At 37.0% G+C, this 26,986-nt stretch overlaps 1 protein-coding gene across 1 annotated transcript in view; it reads right to left on the bottom strand.

The window, feature by feature from the left end:
* Positions 1-744: 744 nt before the first annotated feature.
* UHRF1BP1L (UHRF1 binding protein 1 like) overlaps positions 745-26,986 on the bottom strand; it is an 87,527-nt gene continuing 61,285 nt past the window's right edge. Inside the window, exons 13-21 of the mRNA XM_040980115.1 lie at positions 26,429-26,622; positions 23,545-25,040; positions 23,115-23,290; positions 20,727-20,869; positions 19,661-19,811; positions 15,834-16,087; positions 15,430-15,538; positions 5,548-5,741; positions 745-3,905 (exon numbers count right to left, since the gene is read on the bottom strand). Of these exons, the coding sequence (XP_040836049.1) occupies positions 3,786-3,905; positions 5,548-5,741; positions 15,430-15,538; positions 15,834-16,087; positions 19,661-19,811; positions 20,727-20,869; positions 23,115-23,290; positions 23,545-25,040; positions 26,429-26,622 (2,837 nt within the window). The 3' untranslated portion in view covers positions 745-3,785. The remainder of the gene's footprint in view (positions 3,906-5,547; positions 5,742-15,429; positions 15,539-15,833; positions 16,088-19,660; positions 19,812-20,726; positions 20,870-23,114; positions 23,291-23,544; positions 25,041-26,428; positions 26,623-26,986) is intronic.

Here is a 26,986-nt window from a genome sequence, read left to right as displayed (position 1 = left end):
AAATAAACAGAACAATCTTAAATAAACAGTGCTGTGAAAACTGGATATTCACATGTAGAAGATGGAAATTAGAACCTAATTTCACACCAAACACAGAACTCCACTCAAACTGGATTAACGACTTAAACACATAACCACAAGTTATAAAAATACTAGAAAAAAGCTCCAAAATATTGATCTAACCAAAGATGCAATCCCTAAAGCACAGCAAAAGAAATAATCAGTAAAATACAATGGCAACCTACAGAATGGGAGAATGTATCTGCAAACCATACATTTAATCCAGGTTACTATCCAAAATCTGTAAGAAGCAAGAAAATTTTAAAATTAGAGATGAAATTTTTAAAAAAATTAAAACAAAAGATCTGAACAAATGTTTCTCAAAAACTATACAAAGCCAACAGGTATGTGAAAAATGCTCAATGCCACTAATCAGAAAAAATGCACATTAAAATCACAGTTTGATGCCACTTCTCCATAGAATGGCCATCATTAAAAAAATGAAAGGTAAGTGTTGGTGAGAACGTTAGGAAAAAGGGACTTTTTACACTTAAATAAGAGACTGATAGAATTATGATTCCTTATGAAGGACTACACCATTGTAGTAAAAATCTGTCTGGGAGTAGGAGTTGGGGGGGGGGGAATCCCAGCCTATACAAAATTGTACCACATAATTAAAAAAGGAACCTTTGTCCCACTGGTGAGAATGTTAATTAGAATAGCCAGTATAGAAAACAGCACAGAGATTCCTCAAAAACAAAACCAGAACTACTGTATAATCCAGCAGTACTACCAATGGGCAAGTTTCTAAAGACTATAAAGCCAGTATGTTAAGAGTTAGCTACAATCCCATGTCCATTGCAACATTATGAAATAGCCAAGACACGTAATCCATCAACAAATGAATGAATTTTAAAAATTTGAAATATAAGCAAAATGGAGGGATATTTGCCTTTTTTTTTTTTTTAAGGAAATTCACCACTTGTAAGAACAAGGCCTGTGAAATACTATGTGAAATGAAATAAGCACAGAAAGCGAAATGAGTAGATGCTCTACTACTTCCAAGCAGCGTGCACAAAAATTGAACTCAGGAGCGCAGAGAGTACAACAGTGCTTGCAAAGTAGGGGTAAGAGCTGGGAGAGGCAGAATACTTTTCAAAGGACTCAAATTAAAAGGAATAAATTCAGGAACCATACCGTCTAACATTATGGTTACAGTTAATAACTTACAGATTGTATATCTGAAATGGCTCAGAGTGTTTTCAAAACAAAAAAGGATGTGAAGTAACACACACACATTAACTAGCTTGAATCAGCCATTCTGCAATGTAAACATAAAATATACTGTACATTGTAAATATAGTCTCAAGCTTGTCAGTGTAAAATAAAGAAACCTAAAACAAACATAAACAAACAGAAAGTGGAAACCTCTACCTCCACCAGTTATTAACGTCTCTCTGCTATGACTGAACAGAAAACAATTCAAGGTATGGCAACTTTGTGACTGGTGGTCAGTGTTTTTAAAACACTTGTAGTTTATTATAAACTCATTTTTTTGGCCTACTATGTAAGTAGCTTCAATAATACACACATGGTAATGTATCCTTCTTGCGTGCATGCACATATACACACACACAGTTAAAAGTGTCATAGTTGCATCTGAAAGGAAAACTGGGATAAGACAGTGGCTCCCTCCTGCTGACCCTCTTCTGTCAATTAATGCCAAGCTAACATAAAAGCATGTAAGATTATGGCACTAACTGATTTTGGTTAAACCATTTGATCTTTCTGAATGTTAAGATACTTTTAAAAAAAAAAAAAACTTGTAACAGTTGAATGATAAGTGCTCCTAAGATTTTGCTATGGGATTTATATGATGTAATATTTTTTAGAAGTGTTTTGTGAATGTTAAACATCTACTGAAAATAATCAAATCACCCATAATATTCAGAATGTTACCCTTTCTATTATTAAAATGATTTTCTTGGGAAGGCCAAATAGACCTAAAGGAGTAAAGGAAAAAACACCTGCTTTGCTTACTGAGCAAATGCAAAACGTTCACATGCACAGAAGAGGTCAGTCCTGAGAAACACAGGCTTCCGCAGAATATACATCCACCAGGGAGGGGCTTTCGCTGCGCACTTAATTCTTTCATCAGACCTTTGCTTCTGATATGAGGATACCAAATAGCTTTAGATTTACATGATTTAAAACATATCTGAGGTTAAATGTTAAACAATTTATTAGCTATACCCTCAGTTCCCAAAACAGTACCTGTATTTTTAAGTTATACCAATGCAAGTAGATGACATAGAAGAAAAAGGAAGGACAGAACCGTTTCCAATAATCACTGCAACCCTTAATGTAAATGAAATCTGTATTCTCCCAAGGATTTAGATACAGGGATGGCGAGAGAAGTCATGTGAAAGAAACAAAGCACCATAATAAAATGTCACAACATGGCCTAGAATTTTCAAGTATTTTAAAGAAAGAATAGTCCAGCTACTTGACATTCTATCTTGGATATATTTAAGAATGTGCAATTTTAAAATAGACATCACTTAGTTTAATTCTATCAGAAATATATTTAAAATCTTTAGAAGGCCCTTTCTTAAACATTCATGTACTTTATTTCATAGTGCAAGACTGTAATACTCTCATGTTGATTTCAACCTTAATCTCTAGAAAATAGAATTTAAAATTTACCAATGACTCTCATTATATAAGACTGTATATATTTATATATGTATATATCACACGGAACTGTAATCAAAACTAGCTTTATAAATTATGTGCAAACACCTAATATGATACTGTAAGAATGGTATGAAACTTTTATGTGCATGGTAAGCAAATTCTCTGAAAACATTCTCCTTAAAGAGGAAAGATAAAGAAATAATATAAACAGTATTAATTAAAAGTATCATAGTTACAAATGCTGCCAAATTTAGCAGAATAAATTATTACTTTTACTTCTAACAGTAAATATCTAAAGGAATGTACAAGTAATGGTTTTAAATCACTTGGCCACAGAGTTTAGTAATTTGCTCTTTTTTACAGTTGTGCTTTTTATTTTTACATCTGTACTATCTTTTTGTTAAAAAGAATAGCTCCCACTTACATGGCTTTCCCATCATTTAAGCTTTTTCTGTTTTTCAATAATTTAATTTACTTTTTAAGTTTAATACTTCAATACTTTGTAAGTTTCCAGTTCTCAAACTCCTTAAATATATAATTTATTAATTTGATTGGGCTTTTTATATAATAATCATGGATTTAAGTACATAATTTTAATGACATTTAAAATGTACACCCCACCTCCTTTTATTTTACATTATACCTAACAGCATTTGAATCTTTGTAATAATAGTAAATTATTAACAAACAGTGAGAAATAAATTCAACAATCTGTATAAACACAATAAGTTTTCATGTTCCTTTTTTTTTTTAAAAAAAAAAAAAAAGCCTAGAATGACACCAAAATTAGGAAATGCTATCTTTCCATTAGGCATGAATTATTTTGTAATATGTATTGACTGCCCTAGATCATCGTACCAGCTTACAGGAGAGTTAAACCCCAAAACACAAAATAATCAAAACATTGTTCACACCTGTACCTATACTTTCTAAACCATCTTTAGAATAGTCATCACTTTACCATTTTCAATTTTACTTTATTGTTTTTTCATGGAAAATCAAGTCTTTCAGTAATTGATAACATCACCATTATAAATATAGCCTTCCTTCTCCAAAGCTTGTAATTTGAGTTTTGACTGCCATTTCTGCTATTCCACTGGCATCTTCCTTAGATGATGAAGAAGAGCGTCTTTTTCTAGGTGGGCCTCTGCAAGAGCCATCTTAGCTTTAGCCAGCTCCTGTTTAAGAGATTCGTTTTCTTCCATGAGCTAAAATGACAAATTTGAAAAAGAAGAAAATTTAATCATGTCCAGAAATTACAAACTATCTGTACCTATCCAGTGATAGGGAGGGCCCACTTAGGCTGAAAACTGCTTTGAGACACAACACTTAAAAACGGTCCTAATTTTGGTTTAGGAATTCAAGACAAATTAATTTCCTAATTTCTAAATCTAACAGTGATTCTGCTTCATGGTGATATCTCTGGGCTGCTCTGTGACTTCAGATCCTCCCTCCCTCCCTTGTGGCATCATCCGGCTTATCCCTCCCAAGCTATGTCCTTTTCAATTTTTTCTCTCCTTTTAAAGAACGTTTACATTTTGCCAGTCCATTAGATCTCTCGGGTGGTCTTCTCCTGTTGTGTGACTCATTCTTTTGGATCATCTCATCTAATTCTGTGACTTAAACCATCATGGACTTCTGAGCTCCAGACTCTGGACGTTCTGAATATCTCACTAGACATGTCATCTAAAAGGCCAAGAGGATTCCCCTCCTTTCTTTAAATTCAAGTTCAAAGTTTTAAATCTCTTGGATCTACTCCATAAACCCTAAGAATAAGGATAGAATGAAACCAAGGACTTTCTGCATTTATTCAGATACATTAAAGTATATGCTTTTAATTTCAAAGAATCCTGGGATTCCTGGTCACAGCTGAGGAATTTCTGCCTTACAAACAGGTTCAGTAATTCTCTATACTTCCCCCAATCTGTAGCACAGCACTCGACATGGTATGTTTAACCACTGACTGTATACTTGTCTTTCCTATTAGATGCTGTATTCCTCAAAAGGCAGGTATAGTGTATCGTTTAATTCTATGCCTCCAGCTCTGATTTTTGCATTCAATAAATCTTTACTGAACAGATGAATGAACTCATTCTGCAGTTCCAGAATTAAGACTCCAATGAAAAATCTGTTTACTTATAAGGGCTAAAAATCAGAAGTAACTTGAACATTAACAAATATAAAGAGGAAAGCTCAAAAATTAACCACCCATCAAAATTAATTACAAAAAAGATGTAGAAATTGATATAGATTAGCTAAGATAGACAATGGTGACAGGACTAACCATGAACTCTGCAAAAGTGCCAGTTCAGGTGAGGCACTTGGCAAGCTGAAGGCCTCTGGCCTCAGGCACACGCCTGGAGCCCCAGCTAGCTGGGAGGCTGAGGCCAGAGGATCGCTCGAGTCCAGGAGTTCTGGGCTGTAGTGCGCTATGCCGATCAGCTGTCCGCACTAAAAGTGATGTGGATCAGCAAAAACAGACAGTAACATTAAAGAGGTCAGTTCATGGTTGGTCCTGTCTTAGCCAATTCATATCAAATAATACCAAAAAAGTTTGTTAAACAATACTAGGTCAAACTATTTTGTATATATACTCTACTCACTTGAATATTGCTCTGAAAGTTATGGAAAAGAGCTTGAGGGTATGAAATCACAAAAATATGGAAAACACTGCAGAAGGGTTGAATGAATTGCACTGAAATCACAGTATTTGGCACAGTGCCTGAACAGAAAAAGACATTCAATTCCAATAAGATTTTGGCAATAAAACATTTAGCATTTAGCATCTTAACATCTAATTACTTTTTTTTTAACTGTTGAAAACATACTTGAATCAAAGTTTCCTTTTACCTGTTCCTTGGTAATGTCAAAGGAGCCCTTAGGAACATTAACTGAGTGGGAAGGCCAAGGAACTTCGGGACTTGTCTGAGTGGCTTGAGTGACACTGCGTTGCTTCTTCAGATCAGACTTTCCACTGGTAAGCAGCATTGAGTCACTTTTTACATTTTCTTTCAAATCATTTCCAGTGTTAAACAAGGGAGAATCTGATCAGACAAATAAAATTATCAGTTAACATTTCCAAATAACTGAGAAACCTTTAAAAACTCAGTAGTGGAAAATTAATTTATAAATGAACACGTCTATTAGTTTGAAGACAAAATTATGAATTAAAAAGACACAGAATCTAAAGTACCACAAGTTCATTTCTTGAGAAAAAAAAAATAATGCCTTTAGTCAGAATAACTAAGAAAACACCAAGCTACAGGATCAGAAATGAAAAAGAAAACATTACTACCAATAATATTACACAAAGGTGAATAAAGTAAAACTGCATGCCAACAAATAAGCAACTTATGACAGAGATTTCTAGAAATAAACAAACTACACAGATAGACCCAAGAAACCAATTTGAACACACCTATAGGTGGTAAAGATTGAATCTACAATCAAGATACTACCCACAAAGACAAGCTCAGGCCAGTTGGCTTTACTGCTGAACTGTTTTCAGATATTTAAATTATATCGAATCTTCCAGAAAACAGAACAGGAGTCCTTCCAAAGTTTGTCTATCAAGTAGTAGGATACCAAAGTTAGACAAGCAAACAAAGATCAGTATACCTGGGAACATGGACTTAAAAATCTTTAATACAATATCAGCGAACTGAATCCAACAGGAAAAGCAACACGGATTTAATAGGAAAAAAAATCAATTAAGCTAAGACATTACATTAATAGACAAAATCGCAAAAGGTGCATGATCATATAAACACAGAGATAAGTATTTGGAGAAATTCTACACTATTTCAGGATAAAAACAGCAGTAAGCCAGAAGAAGATGCAATGGTGTGGCATAGTGGCTCAAGGTGCCACCTGTGGCATCAGCATTCTATATGGCAACAATATAAGTATCTGTTGCTCCACTCTTAATTCAGCTCCCTACTAATGCCCTGGGAAAGCAACAGAGGACAAAATGCTGGGCCCCTGCAACCACGTGGGAAATCTGGAAAAAGCTACTGGTTCTGACCTAGCCAGTGATGTGATGGCCATTTAAAGAGTGAACCAGCAGATGGGCGATCTCTCTGTCTTCTACCCTTCTCCTTTAACTTTATCAAATAAAAAATCTAAAATAAATAAAGAAAGAAAGAAATAATGGTCTCAACAGACAGTTCTCAAAAGCAATACAAATGGCCAAAAATAAAAGAAAAACAATGGTGATTATCACCAGCCACCAAGGAAATGGAAATCAAAACCACAATGATATCTCTATCACTTCACTTCTGTCAAAATGGGTATAATGCAGCCAGCATTGTGGCTTAGTGGCCTGAGCTTCTGTCTGTGCTCCTGGCATTCCATATGAATGCTGGTTCATGTCCTGGCTGCTCCACGTCTGATCTAGCTCCCTGCTAATGGCCAGGGAAAGCAGCAAAGGACAGTCGAAGTCCTTGAGTCCCTATATCCACATGACGGACCCAGAAGACACTGGCTAGAGATTGACCCAGCTTCAGCTTGTGGCCTTTTTCAGAGTGGACCAGTGGATGCATGATCTCTTTCTGTACTCAGCCTTTCAAATAGATAAAAACATGAATAAATAACTATTATTCAAAGGCAGAAACAAATGCTGGTGAAGATGTGGTGAAAGGGTAGCTCTTAGGCTTTCTTAGACTGTGGAACGCACTATGAAGAGCTCCTAAAAAAAAAAAAAAAAATAGAGAGAGAGAGAGAAATTGCCTTGCCATATTCTCTCCCATATATGGGAACTAAAATTTTAAACAAAGGAGAGAGAGAGAAATAACCTGTATCAGTAGTATTGCTACAAAACATTATTGTCAATCTTTTGCAGTTTGGTCAAACCAGTAGTTACTAACGCATACTCTTAGATCAGCCGACGGCGCAGCAGTTAAAGCCAGCACCTGCAACACTGGCATCCCACACAGGTGCCGATTCCAGTCCTGGGTGTTCTGCTTCCGATTCAGCTCCCTGGCACTGTGCATGGGAAGGCAGTGGAGGACTGCCCAAGTGCCTGGACCCCAGCCACCCACATGGGAAATTTTGGATGAAGCTCCTGGGTCATTGCAGCCATCTGGGAAGTGAACCAGCAGATGGAAGGAAGACCTCTCCTTCTCTCTAATTCTACCTTTCAAAAAGGTTATAATGACCTGTAAATATTTTTAAATTTATACTGCACACAGAAGAAATGGTTATCTTCCCACTGGATTACCATTTACAGCACTTACCTATTTTCAACTAAATGATGGCCTTTGCTTTTTATTTGTTAAATTTCTTATTTGGTGAAGCGTTCATCCCTTGATTGTACTGAAGTTTAAAATACGTTATCTCAGGAATTAAAGTGGAAATTTCAAAACATAATATTCTCTCTTAAATTTCTGTACGAGACTCGATGCCATAGCTTCTGTTAGAGATGGGCAGGTGAAGAATTGTTGACAGTGTATACTGCTGCGAAAACTCACTGGCAACAAACGGCACTATCTACACAAAAATGCATGAACCCGCATTTCATCTTTCTCTCCTAAATTATTAATTAGCAACATTTTACTGGAGCAAGAAGGAACTGGGATGTGCCCTCTTAAGTGTCTGAAGCTATTTGAAGTTTCTGTTTAAAGACTTCACTGAAACAATTGTTTTTAAGACTTTCCCAAGGAATTATGATAAGCAGCAAAACAATAACGCATTAAAACACCTGTTGTTTCACGGTGGACTTTAATTACATCCAGAAGAGCTGTAGTATAGCTTAGAATATATTAAAAGAACAGGAAAGAGTAAAGAGAAAATGTTAGGTAAGCTATTGTTATCACCACAAAAATAGTGTTTGAATGCCTCTGGTTATTAACTAAAATTTACTTTGAGAATGTAAAATACAGTATGGCTTTGTAACTTATTTAACTTAATTTTTGTACAGTTTAAAAAAGCTGGGCCATTCCGATCATTCCCCAAGAACACTGTTCCTTTCCGAGAAGCAAGTAAGGCTACTGGTTGACTGTTTATCATAACTGACATTATGGTTTCAGTCATACATCTGAATACATGCTCAGTGACACAGTGATTTACTTCTGACTGTAACCACTACATCATTAGCTGGAAAATCGTGTTTTACTATTGTATAGCTATATAACACTGATTAAGCAGCATAGAAGAAACTACTTGGGAAGAAACCTCCAAGAACTACGATTAGTTTTACTCATCAAGTTGATGTTTGATTCTGTGTTTATTGAACCTGTATATATAACTGGATATTTTTTCCCTACATGACGTAAAATTGCCGAAAATAACTATTTTCTTCAGCAAACAGTAATTATTTAGCAAGTCAAGTACATTTTTAGTCATGTGAGAAATACTATGAAAGTTTAATTAGATTGAGATGGTATTTTAAAGCAGGAAATCATGCTAGAAGTAATCTAATCTCAATTGTGACTAATTCCTCATGAAATATTTCAGACAATATACTAAAATTTTCTTAAACAAGCATTTTTGTTTTCTGCAACGCTTTTGTTAATGATAAATTTTACTACCAAAAAAGAAATGGCTTGAATGGAATCAATGTTTTAGAATCTATTGGCATTCTGTTTCTCAACAGGGAAACTTGGGGAGATCCAAATGGCTAAATAAGAAAAAAGAAAAGTGTGTTACCTTTAACCAGGAGAAGGTAACAGAAGGGGAGGGATGTCATGACCCAACAGAAAGCAAATCAGCACATGAAAGAGCTATCTGTTCCCTGAAGGATAGAGTAGTTCTACTCAACTATCACTAAGACATGGATTTCAGACAGACGCCCATCAACTGATGACTGCATGAAGACTGTGATTACGTATTTGCATGTATATAATTGTGTGTGAAAGAGACTACTCAGCTGTAAAAAAGAATGAAATTCTGTTACTGAACAAAATGGATGCAACTGCAGATCACTAGGTAAGTGAAATAAGACAAACCTAGAGAGTTAAATATTGTACGTTTTCCTTGCTTTGTTGCACCAATATAAATAAATGCGTATCAACCAATATACATTGTATAAATAAATAAATACAGTTTATATGAGCAAAACTGACATTTTTAAGATTTGACTATTTATAGATATTGTACTCCTGAGGGACAGTGATTTGCAACTTTAGTACTTGTTGAATTATTTAGAACAGAGGGTTAAACTTGTGGTTATAAGGCAAATTAGAAATAAGAAAAAAGGAGGCACAGTGCAAAAAGTAAGGCTGGGAAGATAGAGTTAGATTGATCGGATATCTTTTTCAATTTTCCTCTTGCCTTCGTGGTTTAACAGAAATTATTTCTCGGTCATGTATGATCATATACAAAATGTTACTAGATATTACTGAAATTTACATTGTAGAATCTTTAATGGTACTTTTATGTAATAAAATTTAAGCTTCAACTTTTAGCAGTTCCTTGGTTTACTGCTGTTCTTTCTTTTTTATCTTGACTAAGAAATCTGCAAAATTCACTGCAAAATTACTTTTATTTTGCCTTTTAAATAAAACTTAACTTAATCCACAGAACTCTGAAGATTCTACTTATCTTTACAAATGATACACAAATGTTGAAATACACACTGGAGTAAAATGAGTACAGAGAGAAACCAGAACAACAGCTACAAAATAAAAGTACCTGTATTCGCATGTATTAGACACAAGGCGAGGACAGAGGAAACATCACGGGCAATACTCTAAGAACTGTTTTCCCAAAAAACAATAATCTCCACTTGCCTCTCAGGCAAAAAAAGCCGTGACTACAATTCCCAGACACAGAAATCAGTGTAAGGATGCAAAATGGGGGTGGACACACAGAAGAAGATGGGCAGCGTCTACCCACAAACATGAGTAGATGGCACCTCAACACACTCCGGACACTGCACTGGGCTTCAGGGCATGAGTCCTGGAGAATAAGCCTTGAAAAGGCTATTCCAGATTTTTCAAGGTCCTACTGAAAAATTGATGTCATATCCTTCACCCATTTAAAGTGTACAGCTCAATGCTTTTCAGTATGTTTGCAGATGATACAATCATTGTTTCTTTCACTCTCAAAAATTCCCCTCATTAGCCTCTTAGTCTTCATTCCTTTTAAATTCCACCCCCATGGATCTAAGCAACCATGAATCTACTTTCTTTCTCCACTGACACTTCATATAAATGGAATTGCAGTACGTGGCCTTTTGTAACTGACATCTTCCATTTGACATAATGTTATTCATGGTGTCATATTTATCAGTGTACTGACCTTTTTACTACCATTTTAAAGCCCATTGTTACATAATGCCATTTTCATTTTGGTTATTATGAATATTATAAGTATTCACATACAAGTTTTGTATAGAGATGCCTTCACTTTTCTTGTGCATACACCTAGGAGGGAAGCTGCTGAGTTTCAGGTAAGGCTGTGCAGCTTTCTGAGGAACTACTAAACATCTCCAAACCATCTGCAGTGGAGATAATCCCAGCAGTGTAGCAGGGCTCCAACTGCTCCACACACCTGCCAACATTTCTACCTGCCTTTTTATTGTAGTCATTTTAGCAGACATGAAGTGTACTTCACTGTGGTTTTTATTTGCATTTCCCTACTGGCTAATTAGTATTAAGCACCTGTTCATGTACTTATTGGTCATTTACATATCTTCTCTGGAGACAAGTCCACTCTTCCTTTTCTAAAAAAATTAGTTTTAGGTCCCAGTGCAGTAGCCTAGTGGCTGATGTTTTCACCTTGCATGTCCAGGATCTCATATGGACACTGATTTGTATACCAGCTGCTCCACTTCCCTTTCAGTACTCTGCTTGTGTCCTGGGAAAGCACTCGCGTAGGAGACCCAGAAGAAGCTCCTGGCTCCTGGCTTTGAATCAGCTCCAGCTGTTGTGGCCACTTGGGGAGTAAACCAGTGGACAGAAGATCTTTATTTGTCTCTCATTCACTCTATAAATCTGACTTTCCAATTAAAATAAATGAATCTTTTAAAAATTGTCTTTAGTGTTTGTTACAGATGGTACGGCAGAACCATGCAGGCCTGAGATCAGAGCAGAAAGGACAGGGGTGGAAGAGAGTGGAATGGGGGCCAGTCTCCCCTCCTACACTGTTTCAGTACTTTTCCATTGAGTTATATCTTTACTACTGAACTATAAGGATTTGTTCTTCCTATATTCTGAACATCATTCCCTTACCAGATTCATAATTACAAATATTTTTTTCCCGACCAATTGGGTTGCCTTTTCATTTTCTTGATAGTATCATTTAAGCTATAAAAGTTAAATTTTGATGAAATCCAAGTCACTTTGGGAGGGAACATTTGTACTTTTTGTAAAGTATCTGAGAAGGTTTTGCCTAACCCAGGTCACAAAGATTTATTACTACATTTTAAGAATGTTATAGTTTTAGCTCTAATATTTAGGTATTTAAGTTATTCAAAGTAAACTTTGTACAAAAAAGAACGAAGAAGTTCAATGTGGCCATCTAGTACTACCAGCAACAATTGCAGAAAAGGCTGGCTTTTCCCCCTCTGAATTTAGCACCCTTGTTAAAAAAAATCAATTAACCGTAAAAATAAAGGCTTATTTCTAGACTATCAACTCTACCCTAGTTCTATAATTTTAAAGAAAAATCATTAAAAAGAGTAATACAGAGAAAGGGAGAGACATACAGACTTTCCATATCTGCTAGTTCACTCCAAAATACAATGGCCAGGTCTGAGACAGGTGGGAACCAGGAGCCAGGAGCTTCCTCCTGGTCTCCCACATGAGTGGCAAGGACCCAAACACTTGAATTTTTCCCAGGCCAGTAGTAGGGAATTAGATCAGAAGTGGAACAGTCCGGGCATGAACTGGCTTGAAGTGCTGTGCCGCAATGCTGGCCCCAATTCCAATCATGTTTAAAAGGTTCATCTTGTGCTCTATCAGCAACAGAATTCCCTGCTCACAGTTACGACGGACAACTGGTACTGCCTCATCCAAATGTCTGACAACTTTTAGGTGTATGTTCATACCATTTTCTATCCCTGGAGTCTACTGCTGTTTCTATTTGCTACAGCCACCCTCAAGTGGTCGTGAGAAGGGACTGTGATACCAGGTGAGAAACACCAAGTTCATCAGCTGAGTATGAAATCCTCCTCATTCCGAGGCTAACAGGTGCAGATGCCTTCAACATCTTACTCCATTTGCAAAGTCTACCAAAGTCTGCTACTAGGTGGAGAATCAGAGTAGGTTCTAGACTGTTCATGCCATTGCCTCAGGTCCCATTCTAATCCTGGTATCCTTCTAGAGAGATTTCTAATGTTTTTTAGGAAGAACTTCTCTAAAACTTTCAAGAACTTTCATGGCCCCTATTTATCCATGCCCAGAGAAGTTACAATTGATCTTATTCATGAGTTTAGAAAAGAAGCTACCAAGAGTGGGACTGTGGCATAGTATGCAAAGCTTCAGCCTGTGATGCTGGCATCCCATGTGAATGGTTCAAGTTCCAGCTGTTCCACTTCCAATCCAGTTCCCTGCTTACAGCTCAGAAAAGGAGCAGAGGATGGCTCAAGTTCTAAGGCCCCTGAACCCACAAGGGAGACCCAGAAGAAACTTCTGGTTCCTGGCTTCACATTGGCTCAGCTCCAGCTTTTATGGATATCCAGAGAGTGAGCCAGAGGATGTAAGATTCTCTCTCTCTCTCTCTCCTCTCTCTCTCTCTCGGTCTTTTTTTCTGTCTGTAACTCTTTCAAATAAAAATAAAATAAATCTATTTAAAAGAAAGGAGCTGGATATGTCTCAATGTGTTCCGGCTTTGGCAGACAGATTTGCTGTTTTTAAAGCTGAAGAGATCAAGACTCTCTTCTCACAGACTTGAATTACCTTTTTCCACTGGAACTTTTATCACCAAGGAAGGTGATGATTTTTTATCTTTGGTGGTGTGGCTTCTATCACTGTCTCTACAAACTGCTCTGATCTCAAGCACAGTCCTCTCTTATATGTATTTATAGTGCTGTATTTCTCTAGTTCTGCCTCTCTGATTTATATTCTGGTTGACCCTTGACCCTTTGAAGAATTTATTGTGGTAGGTCTTTGGTGCAGTAGTTAAGATGCTGGTTGGATGCTCACACTTCACGTTGGAGTGCCTGGAAAGTTCTGGCTTTGTCTTAGATCTAACGTCCTGCTCATGCACACTGGGGAGGCAGCAGATGTTGGCTCAGATACCTGCACATCTGCCACCCACACGGGAGATGCGGAGTGAGCTCCACTCTGCCAGCTTTGCCCTTGCCTATTGCAGGCATTTGGAGAGTGAACCAGCAGATGGAATATCTCTTGTTTTGTCTCTGAAATTTTCTCTACATTTCAAGGATGATAATAATTCTAGATTTCCGGAGTGAGCATCTGGGTTACTGGTCAAATCACACAACATCAGATAGTAGCATTTCATAACATACTGCCAGAGTTTGATTCCATCACCGCTCTGGATTCTTCTGCTTTCTTGCTAATTCACAACCTGAAAGTACTTGGGTTGTGCTAACAGTGTGGAACACCCAGACTGAGCTGCCAGCTCCCGGGTTCTACCTCACGCAGACCCGCTAAGTGAGCCAATGGATGGGAGAGCTCTGTGTATCTTGTTCTGGATTTCTTTTTCTCTTACTCACTCCCTCATTCACTACCTCTCTGTTTTTTAAACATGAGGTTGAAAAAAATCTGGCTCCCTAATGATTTTATTATTCTACTGCAGTATAATCAACTTTTTCTTTCTAAATATTTCTTGTCATTTCAAGAGATAAAATCCAACAGATCAGTCCATCATGTTTCAGCATCAGTCACTTATCAAAACAGGAACAGCTAAGTGTATTGGCTTATGCTCTTTCCACTATTCCACACTATATTCTGTAAACTGCAATCCTTTCCTGAGCCACCTTAAAAATCCTGTTAGAAGGCCCAGAGGCGTGGCCTAGCAGCTAAAGTCCTCGCCATATGGGCACCAGTTCTAATCCTGGCAGCTCCACTTCCCATCCAGCTCCCTGCTTGTGGCCTGGGAAAGCAGTCAAGGACAGCCCAAAGCTTTGGGACCCTGCACCCACAAGGGAGATCCAGAAAAGTTCCTGGATCCTGGCTTCGGATCGGCATAGCATCGGCCATTGCGCTCACTTGGGGAGTGAATCATCAGATGGAAGATCTTCCTCTCTATCTCTCCTCCTCTCTGTATATCTGACTTTCCAATAAATAAAAATCCTGTTAGAATAGAGACAAACATGGGGAATAAATATGTAGCAATGTATTATAAAGATAAACAGAAAATTACCATAAAGTAACACATCAGAGAATAAACAAGGTTTCATTAAAAAGGAGAAGTGTGAGACAGTCTTGAAAAACTAGAAGTATACACATGGCATGAACAAATAAGAAAATACAGATGGAAAAATGCAGAGTAAGTTCCATTCCAAAGAAGATGCCAGCATGTGTGAATATATATGAGGTCACAGTGGGAAATAACAGACACGAGGAGAAGCTGCAGGCATAGACCATGAAGTCTCTCACTCCCAATCAGACCACACGTGCAGGTCAGGCAGTGAACCTATACCAGATGAATTCCTTTCAGGTTAGAAGACTGCATGGATATTTCATCACAAGGTACTGCAAGTGTCCAATTATCCACTACTGCATAGTAAATATTATATAAATACACTAAATATTATGCAATCAGCAAGTAGCTCATAAAAAGTTTGACTTTGAAATCCGAACATTTCTTTAATGTTTTCAAATATACCTCTGATATGAAAAGAGCCATCGTCATTTCTCTCCACCACAAGATGATCGATGTGTACAACCACTGGAGCTGGTTCTAGGGACACCGTACTACTCCGAGGACTGTCATCCTGCCAGAGAGAAGCAGCAGTAGCATGCTTTAACCAAAACAATGCCTTTTTAAAAAATGAGTATTACTTTAGTTTATGATATTACTGTTAAGTCAGTTGACACAATAAGAAAACTGCCTGCTCTATTTTGACATTTCCTAATTTCTGAGAAGAATCTCTACCACCTTATTATGAAGACCAATGAATTCATTTCATACATACTGAGTACAGAGAGGCACATTCTAAGAAAGAATCAAAGTCCAGGTAGGAAAAAGTGAACATTTACAATATAAAAATATAAAGTTATTTAACATACTTTTAAATTTATTTTGGTGTTAGAAACCTGTATCTTCATTGGCATTACTGTTGCAACAGTTTCATCTTCCAAAAAATGTTGAATATTCGTAAGAGAAGATGTAAGAAACTCAGTACTAAAATTTTCTATACGGCATTGCAGAAATCCATTTTTTTCAGCAAGTACAGAGTGTATTACAGCACCAGGCCCACTTTCAAACTTCAGAGAAATTTCAGGAGAGGCTTTGGAATGAATTACAGCTTTTGGATCGGACCCTAAAGAAAATGCACACAAAAAAATCACAACCTTGTATTACCACTCAAACAACAACAACAAAAAAAACATTGCTATTAAGAAGCTATTGTCACTCTGAACACTAAAACAACGGACAATGAAGTAATTCTTATATTTCCCCTAATTTAAATGATATTCTATAGTATATACACACACACCACATATTTACTGATGTTTTAAGGCAACTTTATACAAAAATAATGTTGACTTTTCTGCATCTCACATTTTTTAATAACGGAAAAAAAGCAAGTCAAGATGTAACTGGTTATGATATACCTTACATGGACTGAGAGTGTGTCTGAGTGTCTAGCTATCTATACATTTGTAACATAATGGACAACAGTGATGCAGACACCATTATTGCATTTAAAGGGACTCTTAAGCCATTTCTGAAGAGGCAGCAAAAGCTGCTTTGCAACTTTGTATTAAACTGTTTTATTAAATAATGGAAAGTAACAGACCTCACTAAAATGCTTCTGTTACAAGACAAACTAAAAACTGAAGTTAAAATCATGTGTGTATACAAATTGCATACGTACATTTTGGCCCTGTTCCAAAAACAGATTTGAGATGGCATATATAGATACGAATATTTAAGCTTAAAAAAAAAATTGAGGGGCCAGCATAGTGGCATAGAGAGTTAAACCACTGCCTGTGATACTGACACCCCATACTGTCACTGGTTCAAGTTTCAGCTGCTATACTTCTAATTCAACTTTGTGTTAATGTGCACAGCAGAAGATCGGACAATTCCTTGAATCTCTGCATCCACATGGCGGACCTAGATGGAGCTCTAGGCTCCTGGCTTGGGCCTGGCTAAGCTCTGCCTGGCTAAGCCCTGCTTGCTGCAGCCATTTCAGGAGTGAAAAAGTGGATGGAAAACTGTTTCTCTCTCTCTTTGTCTCTCTCCAATTAAACCTTAGAATAATTAAATCAATCTAAAAGATAAATTAGGGACCAGCTTCAAAGCACGGAAGAATTAAGCCCCTGCTCTGATATTGTCTTCCCTTAGTCCAAGTCCCAGACCTGGCTGTTCTGCTTCCAATCCAGCTTCCTGCTAGTTTGCCTCGGAAGGCAACAAACACCCATGTACCTGGGCCTCCGTCATCCATGTGGGAGACATGTATGAATCTGGCCCCTGATTTGATCTGGTCCAAGCAGGCTTTTGTAGCCCACTGGGGAGGGAATCAATAGATGAAAGACTTTTCTCTGACTCTTTCATAGAAATAAATATATCTTTAAAAAATTTTTTGTAAAGATTATACTACCAATGGAACCACTGGAATAAATTTGTTAAACTGAACAGTCATGGTAGCTAGTTTGCTTAAGCACTTTATGTACTTGTTTCAAAATACAAGATAACATGCACTTACTATAACCCGATTAAAAAATAAGTAAGCAAGGAAAATGATGGGGAAAAAAAGCTGAATGATGAAGGTTAATAACCCAAAACACAACAGTTAAATTTCTGTGCAAAAATAGACCAGAACGCCTAGCAACAAGGAAATATATGATCAACTTCACAATTCACAGAACTCACGAGACAAAAACTAGTGATTTTGGAGAGAAAAAAACCACTGAGATTTCTACAGTATGAAAGTAATTTATCCTACGAGTTCTCAGGAAAAAGCCTCACTTTAAATTCTTAATATAACCATCTGAATACTCTTCAAAGGACTGAAGACAATAAGTGAAACTGTCATAAAAAAATTTTAAATTATTTATTTGAGAAAGAAAGAGTGCACATATATATTCACTGGTTTAGTCCTAAAACCTCAACAAGAGTTGGGAATGGTCTAGGCTGAACCTGGGAACTGGGAACTCAAGATGCAATTGCTTTCCAGGGTCTGTTTTAGCGTGGGCTAGAGCCGGGTGCTACCTCCATGTGTTCTAATATGGGAGACTGCTGTCTTCACTGCTAGTAAATGCCTGCCCCTCCAAATAAAACTTTGAAAACAGGACAGCATGCTGTGATTTCTTGTTTATATACTGAATGCTTTGTTGCTTATATTCCAGTGTATCCAAGCAAATATGTTTATCTCTGAAAAAACTACAAAAGAATACTTTTTTCAAAAATTTTTAAAGATTTCTGTATTTGTATTGCATAGTGGATGTTGGATCCGTGAGCCCCAGGAGTGGGGCTCAGGTTGCCTGGCTCAGGTTCTTGGCCCGCCTGTATGGTGGGGGCAGAGTCTGTGAGCATCAGGGTTGAGAGCCTGGCTGGGCATGCTTGACCTGGGTCCAAGGAGCACAACTATGAGAACCGGTCTTCCACAGCATAAAAGATGAAGTGATGGATGGCAGCCCATGGTGCATATAGAAGATTTGGGGCCTGTAGAGGACATCTGGGACCATAGCAGAAAACAGAGAAAGAATATATGGACAACTACCCCAGCCAAATGATTACAGCAAATAGCTGGGCCAATGAAGACTCTAAGGTCGACTGTATCAGGCAATGGACATTGAAAAGGATTCCTCATCCATAAATCAGCAAAATCAACAACAATTCAGAACTATTGCATCCATCTGGGCGGAATCTTCAAAGCATGCACCACACTGGGACCCTGGATTGATATTGGGTGGCCGGTCCCCTTCCTCAGGTAATGGGATGGTTGGGAGGCTGGGTATGGTTCTTCCTCTATTGCCCACTTCCCCCACAAATGGGAAAAAGAAATGGAAAGTTTGGAAACAATGATCACACCCTAACCATAGATCCTTCTCATCCTGATCAAATATGTAAATCACCTAAAATAATAAAATAAGTAAATAATTCTTAAAAGATTTCTATATTTGTATTGCAAAAGCTGAGAGAAGTAGAGACAGAGAGATTCTTCTATTTACTGGTTCACTCCCCAGATGGAGCCAGGAGCTAGGAGCTAGGAGCCTCCTCCAGGTCTCCCACATAGGAGGAGGGGTCCAAGGACCTGAGCCATCCTGCACTGCTCTCCAAGGCCATAAGCAGAAAATGGATGATGGGAAGTGGAGCAGCTGGGACACAAACCCATGCCCAAATGGGATGCTGGTATTTCTGGGTAGAGGATTAGCTAACTGGACCACGGTGCTGGCCCCAGGATACATATTTTTTCATATAAAACTGCATACTAGCCTCAGAAAAAGTTCAGTTTTAAGCAGGATAATGAAATATAAAAATTGCATTTATTCCAGAATAGAACTGAATTTTACCTGTTAGCATAATTAAACACTCTTCATGAACCAAGTTTTCAGTTCCTCAGAATCACAATCAAATAGTGGCAAAACAACACGTAAAAATAAGAAGTGGACTTTATCAACAACACAAATAAAAAGAAATCACATTATACTTCGAACAAATATTTCCAATAAACGAATTAAAATATTTTATGGAGATAAGGTAACGTAAAAGTACGTATCTTTAAACATAACAAGGATAAATAAAATGTCATTTCCCCTGAATCCAATGACATTAACGATAGGACTACCAATGAACTACAGGGGAAACAAACAACAAGCTTAAAGCATATCGAAATATATTCTGAGTGAAAAATAATTTAAGAAAAAAAAAAAAAGAATCTTACCAATCGGACGGTTACAAAGGTAATGCCGGAGACTGACATTGCCTAACTGATCCGGTATCACCTGGTTCACCTGAAGGCAGATTTCCGTGTCTTCTCCTCGGATATCAATTTCCCCATTAACACCAGTAATTTTAAATACCACAACTGACATCTATTAATGAGTACATAAATAACATTAGTATATCAAGCAATTCTAAATTAAATTTAAGGACTACAGGGAGACTACAATAAACCTCAAAAAATACAACTGTGAGTGACCAAACCAAAAAATGTACTTATTATCTATGGACCATAGATGTTACATTATCCCTAATTTAAAATGCCACATGCTACAATATCCAAAACTTTTTTAGAGATGACATGCCACAATTGGAAAATCCTCGACCATGACAGTTTCATGCACACACTTATTTATAATATTGTATAAAATCACACAGGCCTATGTGGGTGATTTTTGTGTATAAAATATAAAAAAAAACCCTGACACTTAGAATTGGATCACATGTCCAAGATACTACATTACATGTGCTCAAATATTCCAAACTAAAAAAAAAAATCTGAAATCCCAAATATTTCTGGCCAGTGGTAGGGTAAGCAATACACAATTTGAGGTGACAAGCACCGGAGTCTTCATTTAATAAAGAGAAAATATTTTAGAGAACAAAGATCAATTGTGGGCATAAAGTGTTCTGTAAGAATATTTCACTAGGTCAGGAAAGCTTAAAAGAAACCAGAAACCTATTTTACTCCATAGACAGCCCTGCATTTGGTCATCCTGGCCATTAGTTTTGCCAAGTACTTAAAGGAAACTGGAATAAAAAACAGAAGATATTCCAGAAAAAGAACTTTTTTCCCAACTACGAATAAGACAAACCTAGAAAAGTAAAATGTGGAGAAACTTAACTGAAATCTATGTGGAAAACAACATTTTCAAGAGAAGCAGCATTGTAAATCACCCACCATCTAAGAATTCACTTTCTATATTAATGCCTTAATATGTGTACATATCAAATATGAAATAAGGCTGCTGGTATTTCTCTTCACAGAATCCCCCTGAAATGATTACCAGGTCATCATGGGTTTCCTGAGCACCCTCTGAATTTGTACTGATGGCATCTGGAGAGACTTCACCATAATTCTGTAGATTTGCACTGGCGCTCACACTCTCTGCTGGGCTCTGGTAATTTGGGGTGGAGTTTTTTTTAATTCCTACAATAATATAAAAGCAAACTAACAAAAATCTGTGCTAGATGTTACCTCAAAATAATATATACATACACACATATAAACATATATATTTCTGATTGTCCTACAATTTTCTTTATTTCAAAGGCAGAGTGGAAGAGACAGAGACATTGATCTTCCACCTACTGGTTCATTGCCCAGATGTTCACAGCAGCCAGGGTTGACTTCAGCTAGGCTCGAGCCTAGGAACTGCATCTAGGTGTTCTACAGGAGTGGCAGGGACCCAAGCTCTTCAGTCATCACTGCTGCCCCCAAGAATGGGCATGAACAGGAAGCTGGGTGGGAGGGGGAGCAGCTGAGATCAAACCAGCTATGTAAGACATGAGATGTAGGCATCATAAAAAGCAGCTTTATCACAACACCTGCCCCACGCAGACTTACTCTTACCTAACCAAAAGAGATCATCCCTTCAACTCATTTTCAAGCTGCTTATAAACTGAGTATAGTTGGAGTGTGTGCCAAGGCTTCCTGTTAATCTGTATGCTAGGAGGCAGCAGAGGATACTTGAATCACTTGGGTCCCCATACGCACAAGAAAGATCTGTAATGGTTTCTGGGTTCTGAATTTACACAGGCTGAACTTCAGCTAACTGTGGGCATTTGGTGAGTAAACAAAAGATCTCTCATTGCCTTTCAAATACACACACACACACACACACCTTGGACATCTTAGACTAGCAAACCTGCCTCTATTATCCCCTTGCTGGAAAGCATTTGGTAAGATACTTCACCTAATTTCGATAAACCTCAGTTTCTGAATCTATAGAAAAGGAATCAACAATAGCTACTTCATGTTACTGTTTAAATTGGGCAAGCTGTGTAACCTTCCTAGATTCTATTTTCCTGTTAATGCAGAGACAATAGTTATTACCCGAGATTCAAGTGACAATTAAATAAAACACATAAAGTGTTTGTAATAGGAACTAACTTTGTAAGTACCTAGTGAATGTTGCAAGAGACTCTAGTGCAGAACACCCCTATTTAAATTGCTTACTAGCTGTGGTACCTTGGGTTACACAAGCTCTCAGAAGATACCAGTTCTCTGATGATATTGTTGTTGAGGGTTAAAAAGTAGCAACACAAAGTAAATATGCTAAGTAAATATTATATACCAGTACAGACTTGTAGTTCAAATTAAATAGTGTAAACTATCTGGTTTAAATGTGTACCCTCTAGGTGCTGCCAGGGAATGGCATCAACACTTGGGGCCTTTGAGCCATCAAGAACTTGGCCTTAACTAATAAGACTAAGGCCCTTACAAAACAGACTCCACTGGCCTCCTCTGCCCTCTTCGTTATGCTTCATGTGAGGACACAGCATTTTCCCCTCTGAAGGATGCCAACTTAACCGGAAGGCTTTCTCAGCCTCCAAAACTGTAGAAATACATTTCTGTTCTTCATAAATGACCTAGTCTGTGTTATTCTGTAATAGCAGCATAAAATGGACTGACACAGTGTCTGACAATAAGTAGAACCTATGACTATATATGACTATTTAGTATGCCATTACAAACTACATACTGGTAATTATTAGGCTTTTTTGCCTTCAAAGAGAAAATAACCTGTGTTTGTCTCTGGTCTCCTATGTTTTTGTGTCTATGTCAACTGTTCTCTGATTACAGCTCAGGACTTCATTCTGTTCAAAAAGTTGCCAGTGTCTTAAAGGGAATGTATCTAATAGTTTTAGTCTTCCCTAGCGGTTTTCAATGGGGTACTGTTTGCCTGTGAATGAAACTGAGACAGTCACTTAGCTCTCCCCATCCACATCACACATATGAAAGAACCAGGGTTTGTGAATCATGAGTTCCAGCCCAGAAAAATTACAGTCATAGAGCGAACAACTGGAAATCCACCATGTAAAGCAAGCCTACTTCATCACATTTTCAGATGCATTAGTCCTTGTAACAGAAGCTGTTAAAGTTGACTTTCTTGTAACATAAACGACTATGTACAAATTGCTGGATGGCAACCATAAAGGGACAAGAATACTTGCTTAAAAAAGCAATGGAATGAGAAATTAGTCAGGTATTCTTATATACATAATATGCATCTCAGTTTGTGCATGTGAGTGTATGTAAGTCTTTTGTGGGGAATATAATTAACAATTATTGAATTTAGCTAATTACTGAATATAGCTAAAAATTTTTCAACATCACTTTCTTATAAAACACATTTACATATAATACAAATTTGTAAACTGTTTTGCTTTACCTTTTTCCAAAAATATATGGCTATCACTTCCATCACTTTCTAACAACTGCTCTTCTAAGATCATGCTGTCGAGTGAAATGCTATCCAGTGAGACTTGGGAGGGACTTCGTTTCATGTTCTTATAAGAAACAGAGAGTGGAGCCAGACTGGGGGAACAGCGTTCCTTATGCTTTCCGCTGTTCAAAAATAAAATTAGTAGAACACTATTATATATGAAGAATTCTATCTAAAAGACAGTTCTAACAAATGAAAAATATGCACCCACACATTTCTAAATTACTTTAACATGCATGTTCAAAAATGTTTCTTCATCAAAATTTTCTTTCATGTGCTAATTCTAACAACGTCTCATCTTGTCATTTTTCCCCCAAAATAAATTACATGTATTCATTTAAATAAAAAAATTGAAAAATCACACAGCATTTATTACCTTAAAGATGTCTGTGATCTAAGTGTTCTGACTGCAGATGCCTCCTTATTGATTTCTGAGTTCTCAGCAAGTGAAGATGTTTCTGAACACAAATCTTCAGCTTTAAAAATTGATTCTATGGCTTCATTTCCTTTATTGGTTAAATTATCTGAAAGGATGTTTTGATTACCACCATTATCAAATGACAGCACATCTGAGCTTTCTCTGTAGTTTAAGACACTATTCACATCGGTACAAGATGAGTCCTTTCTGTCACTTCTTTCTGATGCAATCTCTCCCGAGTTGCTTTTGTAAGCAAGTCCAGTGCTTTCATCTTCACTAATTTTCCCTAAATGTTTATCTGATAAATAGTCTAGAAAAGATGTGCCTTTTTGCAGATTTGTGTCACTGGCGGATTTAAAAAGCAAAGGATCCTTTAAAGGGACATGGCTAAGGTCAACACTCAGAGATCTACTGTCGGACATATGATTAACAGTTACACTTCTTATCTGACTTATGCTACTACTAACTGGTTTTCTTTTAGAAGACAGAAACTTTCCGTTTTCTGTAGGCAAATAATCAGGAACCATTGGGCTCACATTTTCACAAACAGGAGACTTCAGAGCATTTGCTGGATCCACTGGATGTAGCAACAGAGCCAGTTCCGCACTTCTAACTAAAATTCCTATACAAATGGATGTCTGACTAGCAGGACTACCAGTCACCGCTTCTACATCATTCCTTAAATTCTCTGTAAGTAGAATAAGTGACTCATGGAGGAAAAGCAGGAAAACGTACTGGTAGTGATTGATCTGCATACTGACATGTTTATGAACATGAACCAAGATATGAATATCTGCATCTGTCGCTGAAGAAGAAAATCTTAAAAAAGTATCCGATGAATTCTGCCCTCCATTTGTGAAGGGCTCAGACTCTGTACTGTAATATTCCTTCAAGAGTTTTTTCCGTTTTAATCGGCCAGACAGATCACTAGATTCACTCTGGGATGTGTTCAGAGACACCTGATTACAAAACTGCCGCTCTTTTTGAGACTCAGCATATTTTGTTGGTTGACAAATCCAGATGGAGAGAGGAAAAGAGTCTATGAAACTTACTGGTCGTCCTTTACCACTTTTCATGCCTTCATAATCTATCCAAAACTGAGAAAAGTGCACAGCCCACACGTCAGTGGCAGCAGAAGTTTTAAGGGTGTGTTTATTCAATTTGGGAGGAATATTTCCTTTATAGACTTCATGCATTTTGGTGTCTTGCTCATGAGCATGCCTCTGGAAGATCGGATGTAGAAGATTGAAATTATCACAAGATTTGGGGAAGCTAGTATACGTTTTACTAAAAAAATCACAGTCTTTGAAGTTTTGAAACAAAGCTTCCAGATCAGAATGCCGACAGTTGGGGCAATGTCTTGTATTTGTGGCAATCATTTCAGAACTCTGAATAGAAATGGCACGTGGCCGATCTTGATGACACCCAGATTTCATTTCAGAAGGAATGACAAACTAAAAGGGAAAAAATGCAGTCTCACAAATCTATACATTGTGAAGGAAAAATAACCAAGAAAACAAGTTAGTTCATGAATTCTTTTTTTTCCTTACCATTCCTTGACCAAATATGACTTTCTTATCAGGACATAAAATTTTCTCTTTCCCTCCAAATCTTTTTAATAAATTGAGAAAAAGGAAGCCAAATGATAGATCACTAAAAAGTAAACAATCTTTTAAAAACATATGGGCTAATAATGCACTCAACAGATTTTTTTAAACACACAACAAATCACAAAATAATTACTTTCAAATGTTTACTATTTCTGAATACATAAGAAACTACCAAGTCTAGAAAGGGATTTTTGTTGCTGTTGTTTTGTTAGTGATTTGGAGCCTAGCTAGGAAACTGAATGAAATGACTAGATGTAATTAGAATTGCCTTTCTGAAAGAAAGGTATTTTAAAAATAAACTTAAGAAGATAGGTCATGGGATTGGCATTGTGGCTTGTAGGTTAAGCTAGTACCCACATCACTGGCATCCTATACGGGCAAGGCCTACTCTACCTCTGATCCAGCTCCTTCTATCTCTGTAAATCTACCCTTCAAATAAAAATAAATGAACCTTTAAGCAAATAGGAAAGCATCACATTATACTTCAGAAGCATGTGTGATCACTATGATAACAAAAAGAAAAATATATTCAAAAGTAAAATGTTAAAAATTATCAATTTAAATTTTACTTCTACAGCTCACCACCAAATCAATGAAAATAAATAAGAAGGGGGAAAGATGGAACCCAATGTTAGTGGCACAGTGAGTAAAACCGTTCCCTACAACACTTGCACCCCAGAACAGTGGTTCAAGTCCCAGTTTCTCTCAGTGGCTTGGAGAAGTAGCAGAGGATAGACAAGTCCTTCCAATCCTGAAGGAAACTTGGAGGAAGCTCCTGGTTCCTGTTCCCATCTGGTCCAGAGCTCTCTGCCGCAGCCATCTGAGAATGAACCAGCAGATGCAAGACTGCCCTTTCCCTGAACATCTTCTGAAGTAAAGAAATCCCTCTTTTTTAAAAAAAGTGGGTCTGGGGGAGCATAGGAAATACTAAAATGAGCAAGGAAATCATCTTTCTAAAGATGATATAATTGATAACCAAATGAAATCCTTAGAAGTATTTTATTTTCAGTAATTTTTACTTGTGTTTATTTGAAAGAGAGCAAGGAAGAGGTATCTTTCATTTGTTGATTCACTTCCCAAATGCACACAATACTTGTACCTCAAAATTAAACCTGAAGTTTCAAAATCAAAATTAAGATTATAGTAAAACTGATTTATATTCTGGGATTCATTATACTTTTGATTTGCTTCTATGAAATGGTTTTGTTTTAAGTCACTTTTTTTTACGGTACCTTCAGCATTAAGCCATCAACTCTAATATCAACATGCTCATCAGATTTTGAATTGTCATTCAGTTTGTACACAGCCATGAACTGATTAAGACTTTGCTTCAAATCCAAAAGAAACTGATTTAACCACAGAATGCTTCTTTCATCCACAGTAAACTGTAGTGCATTCAGCTGGCTATACAGGTTGGGAGATGGAACTGTAGAGAAAAAAAGAAAAGTTTAAAAAATTTAAATGAACAGATAGTTCTATATTTTCGGAGAGTAGAAAACACACTTCCCACAACTTGTATTTTTTCTTAACCTATTTGAAATTTTACGTACATAATTAGAGTAACACATGTGACTAATACACCACAGATTTAGGTTGAAACAACATTTTTCTATACTTCACTAACCTAAAATTATATATATTTAAACTAAAACTATATAAATAACAAGTACAGTTTAGGTTTCTCTTCCTGAAGTTATAATCACTAAGAAGTAAACTAAACACATAAGCTTCTTGAAATACCACATCAAATTCTGATCCTCAATTACATTTTTCTAAAAGGATTCTCCTAT

Source organism: Ochotona curzoniae, unplaced genomic scaffold, assembly GCF_017591425.1.
Source record: "Ochotona curzoniae isolate NIBS_2020 unplaced genomic scaffold, NIBS_Ocur_1.0 contig_1014, whole genome shotgun sequence".
NCBI lineage: Eukaryota > Metazoa > Chordata > Mammalia > Lagomorpha > Ochotonidae > Ochotona > Ochotona curzoniae.
This window is presented reverse-complemented; position numbering and strand designations above follow the sequence as displayed.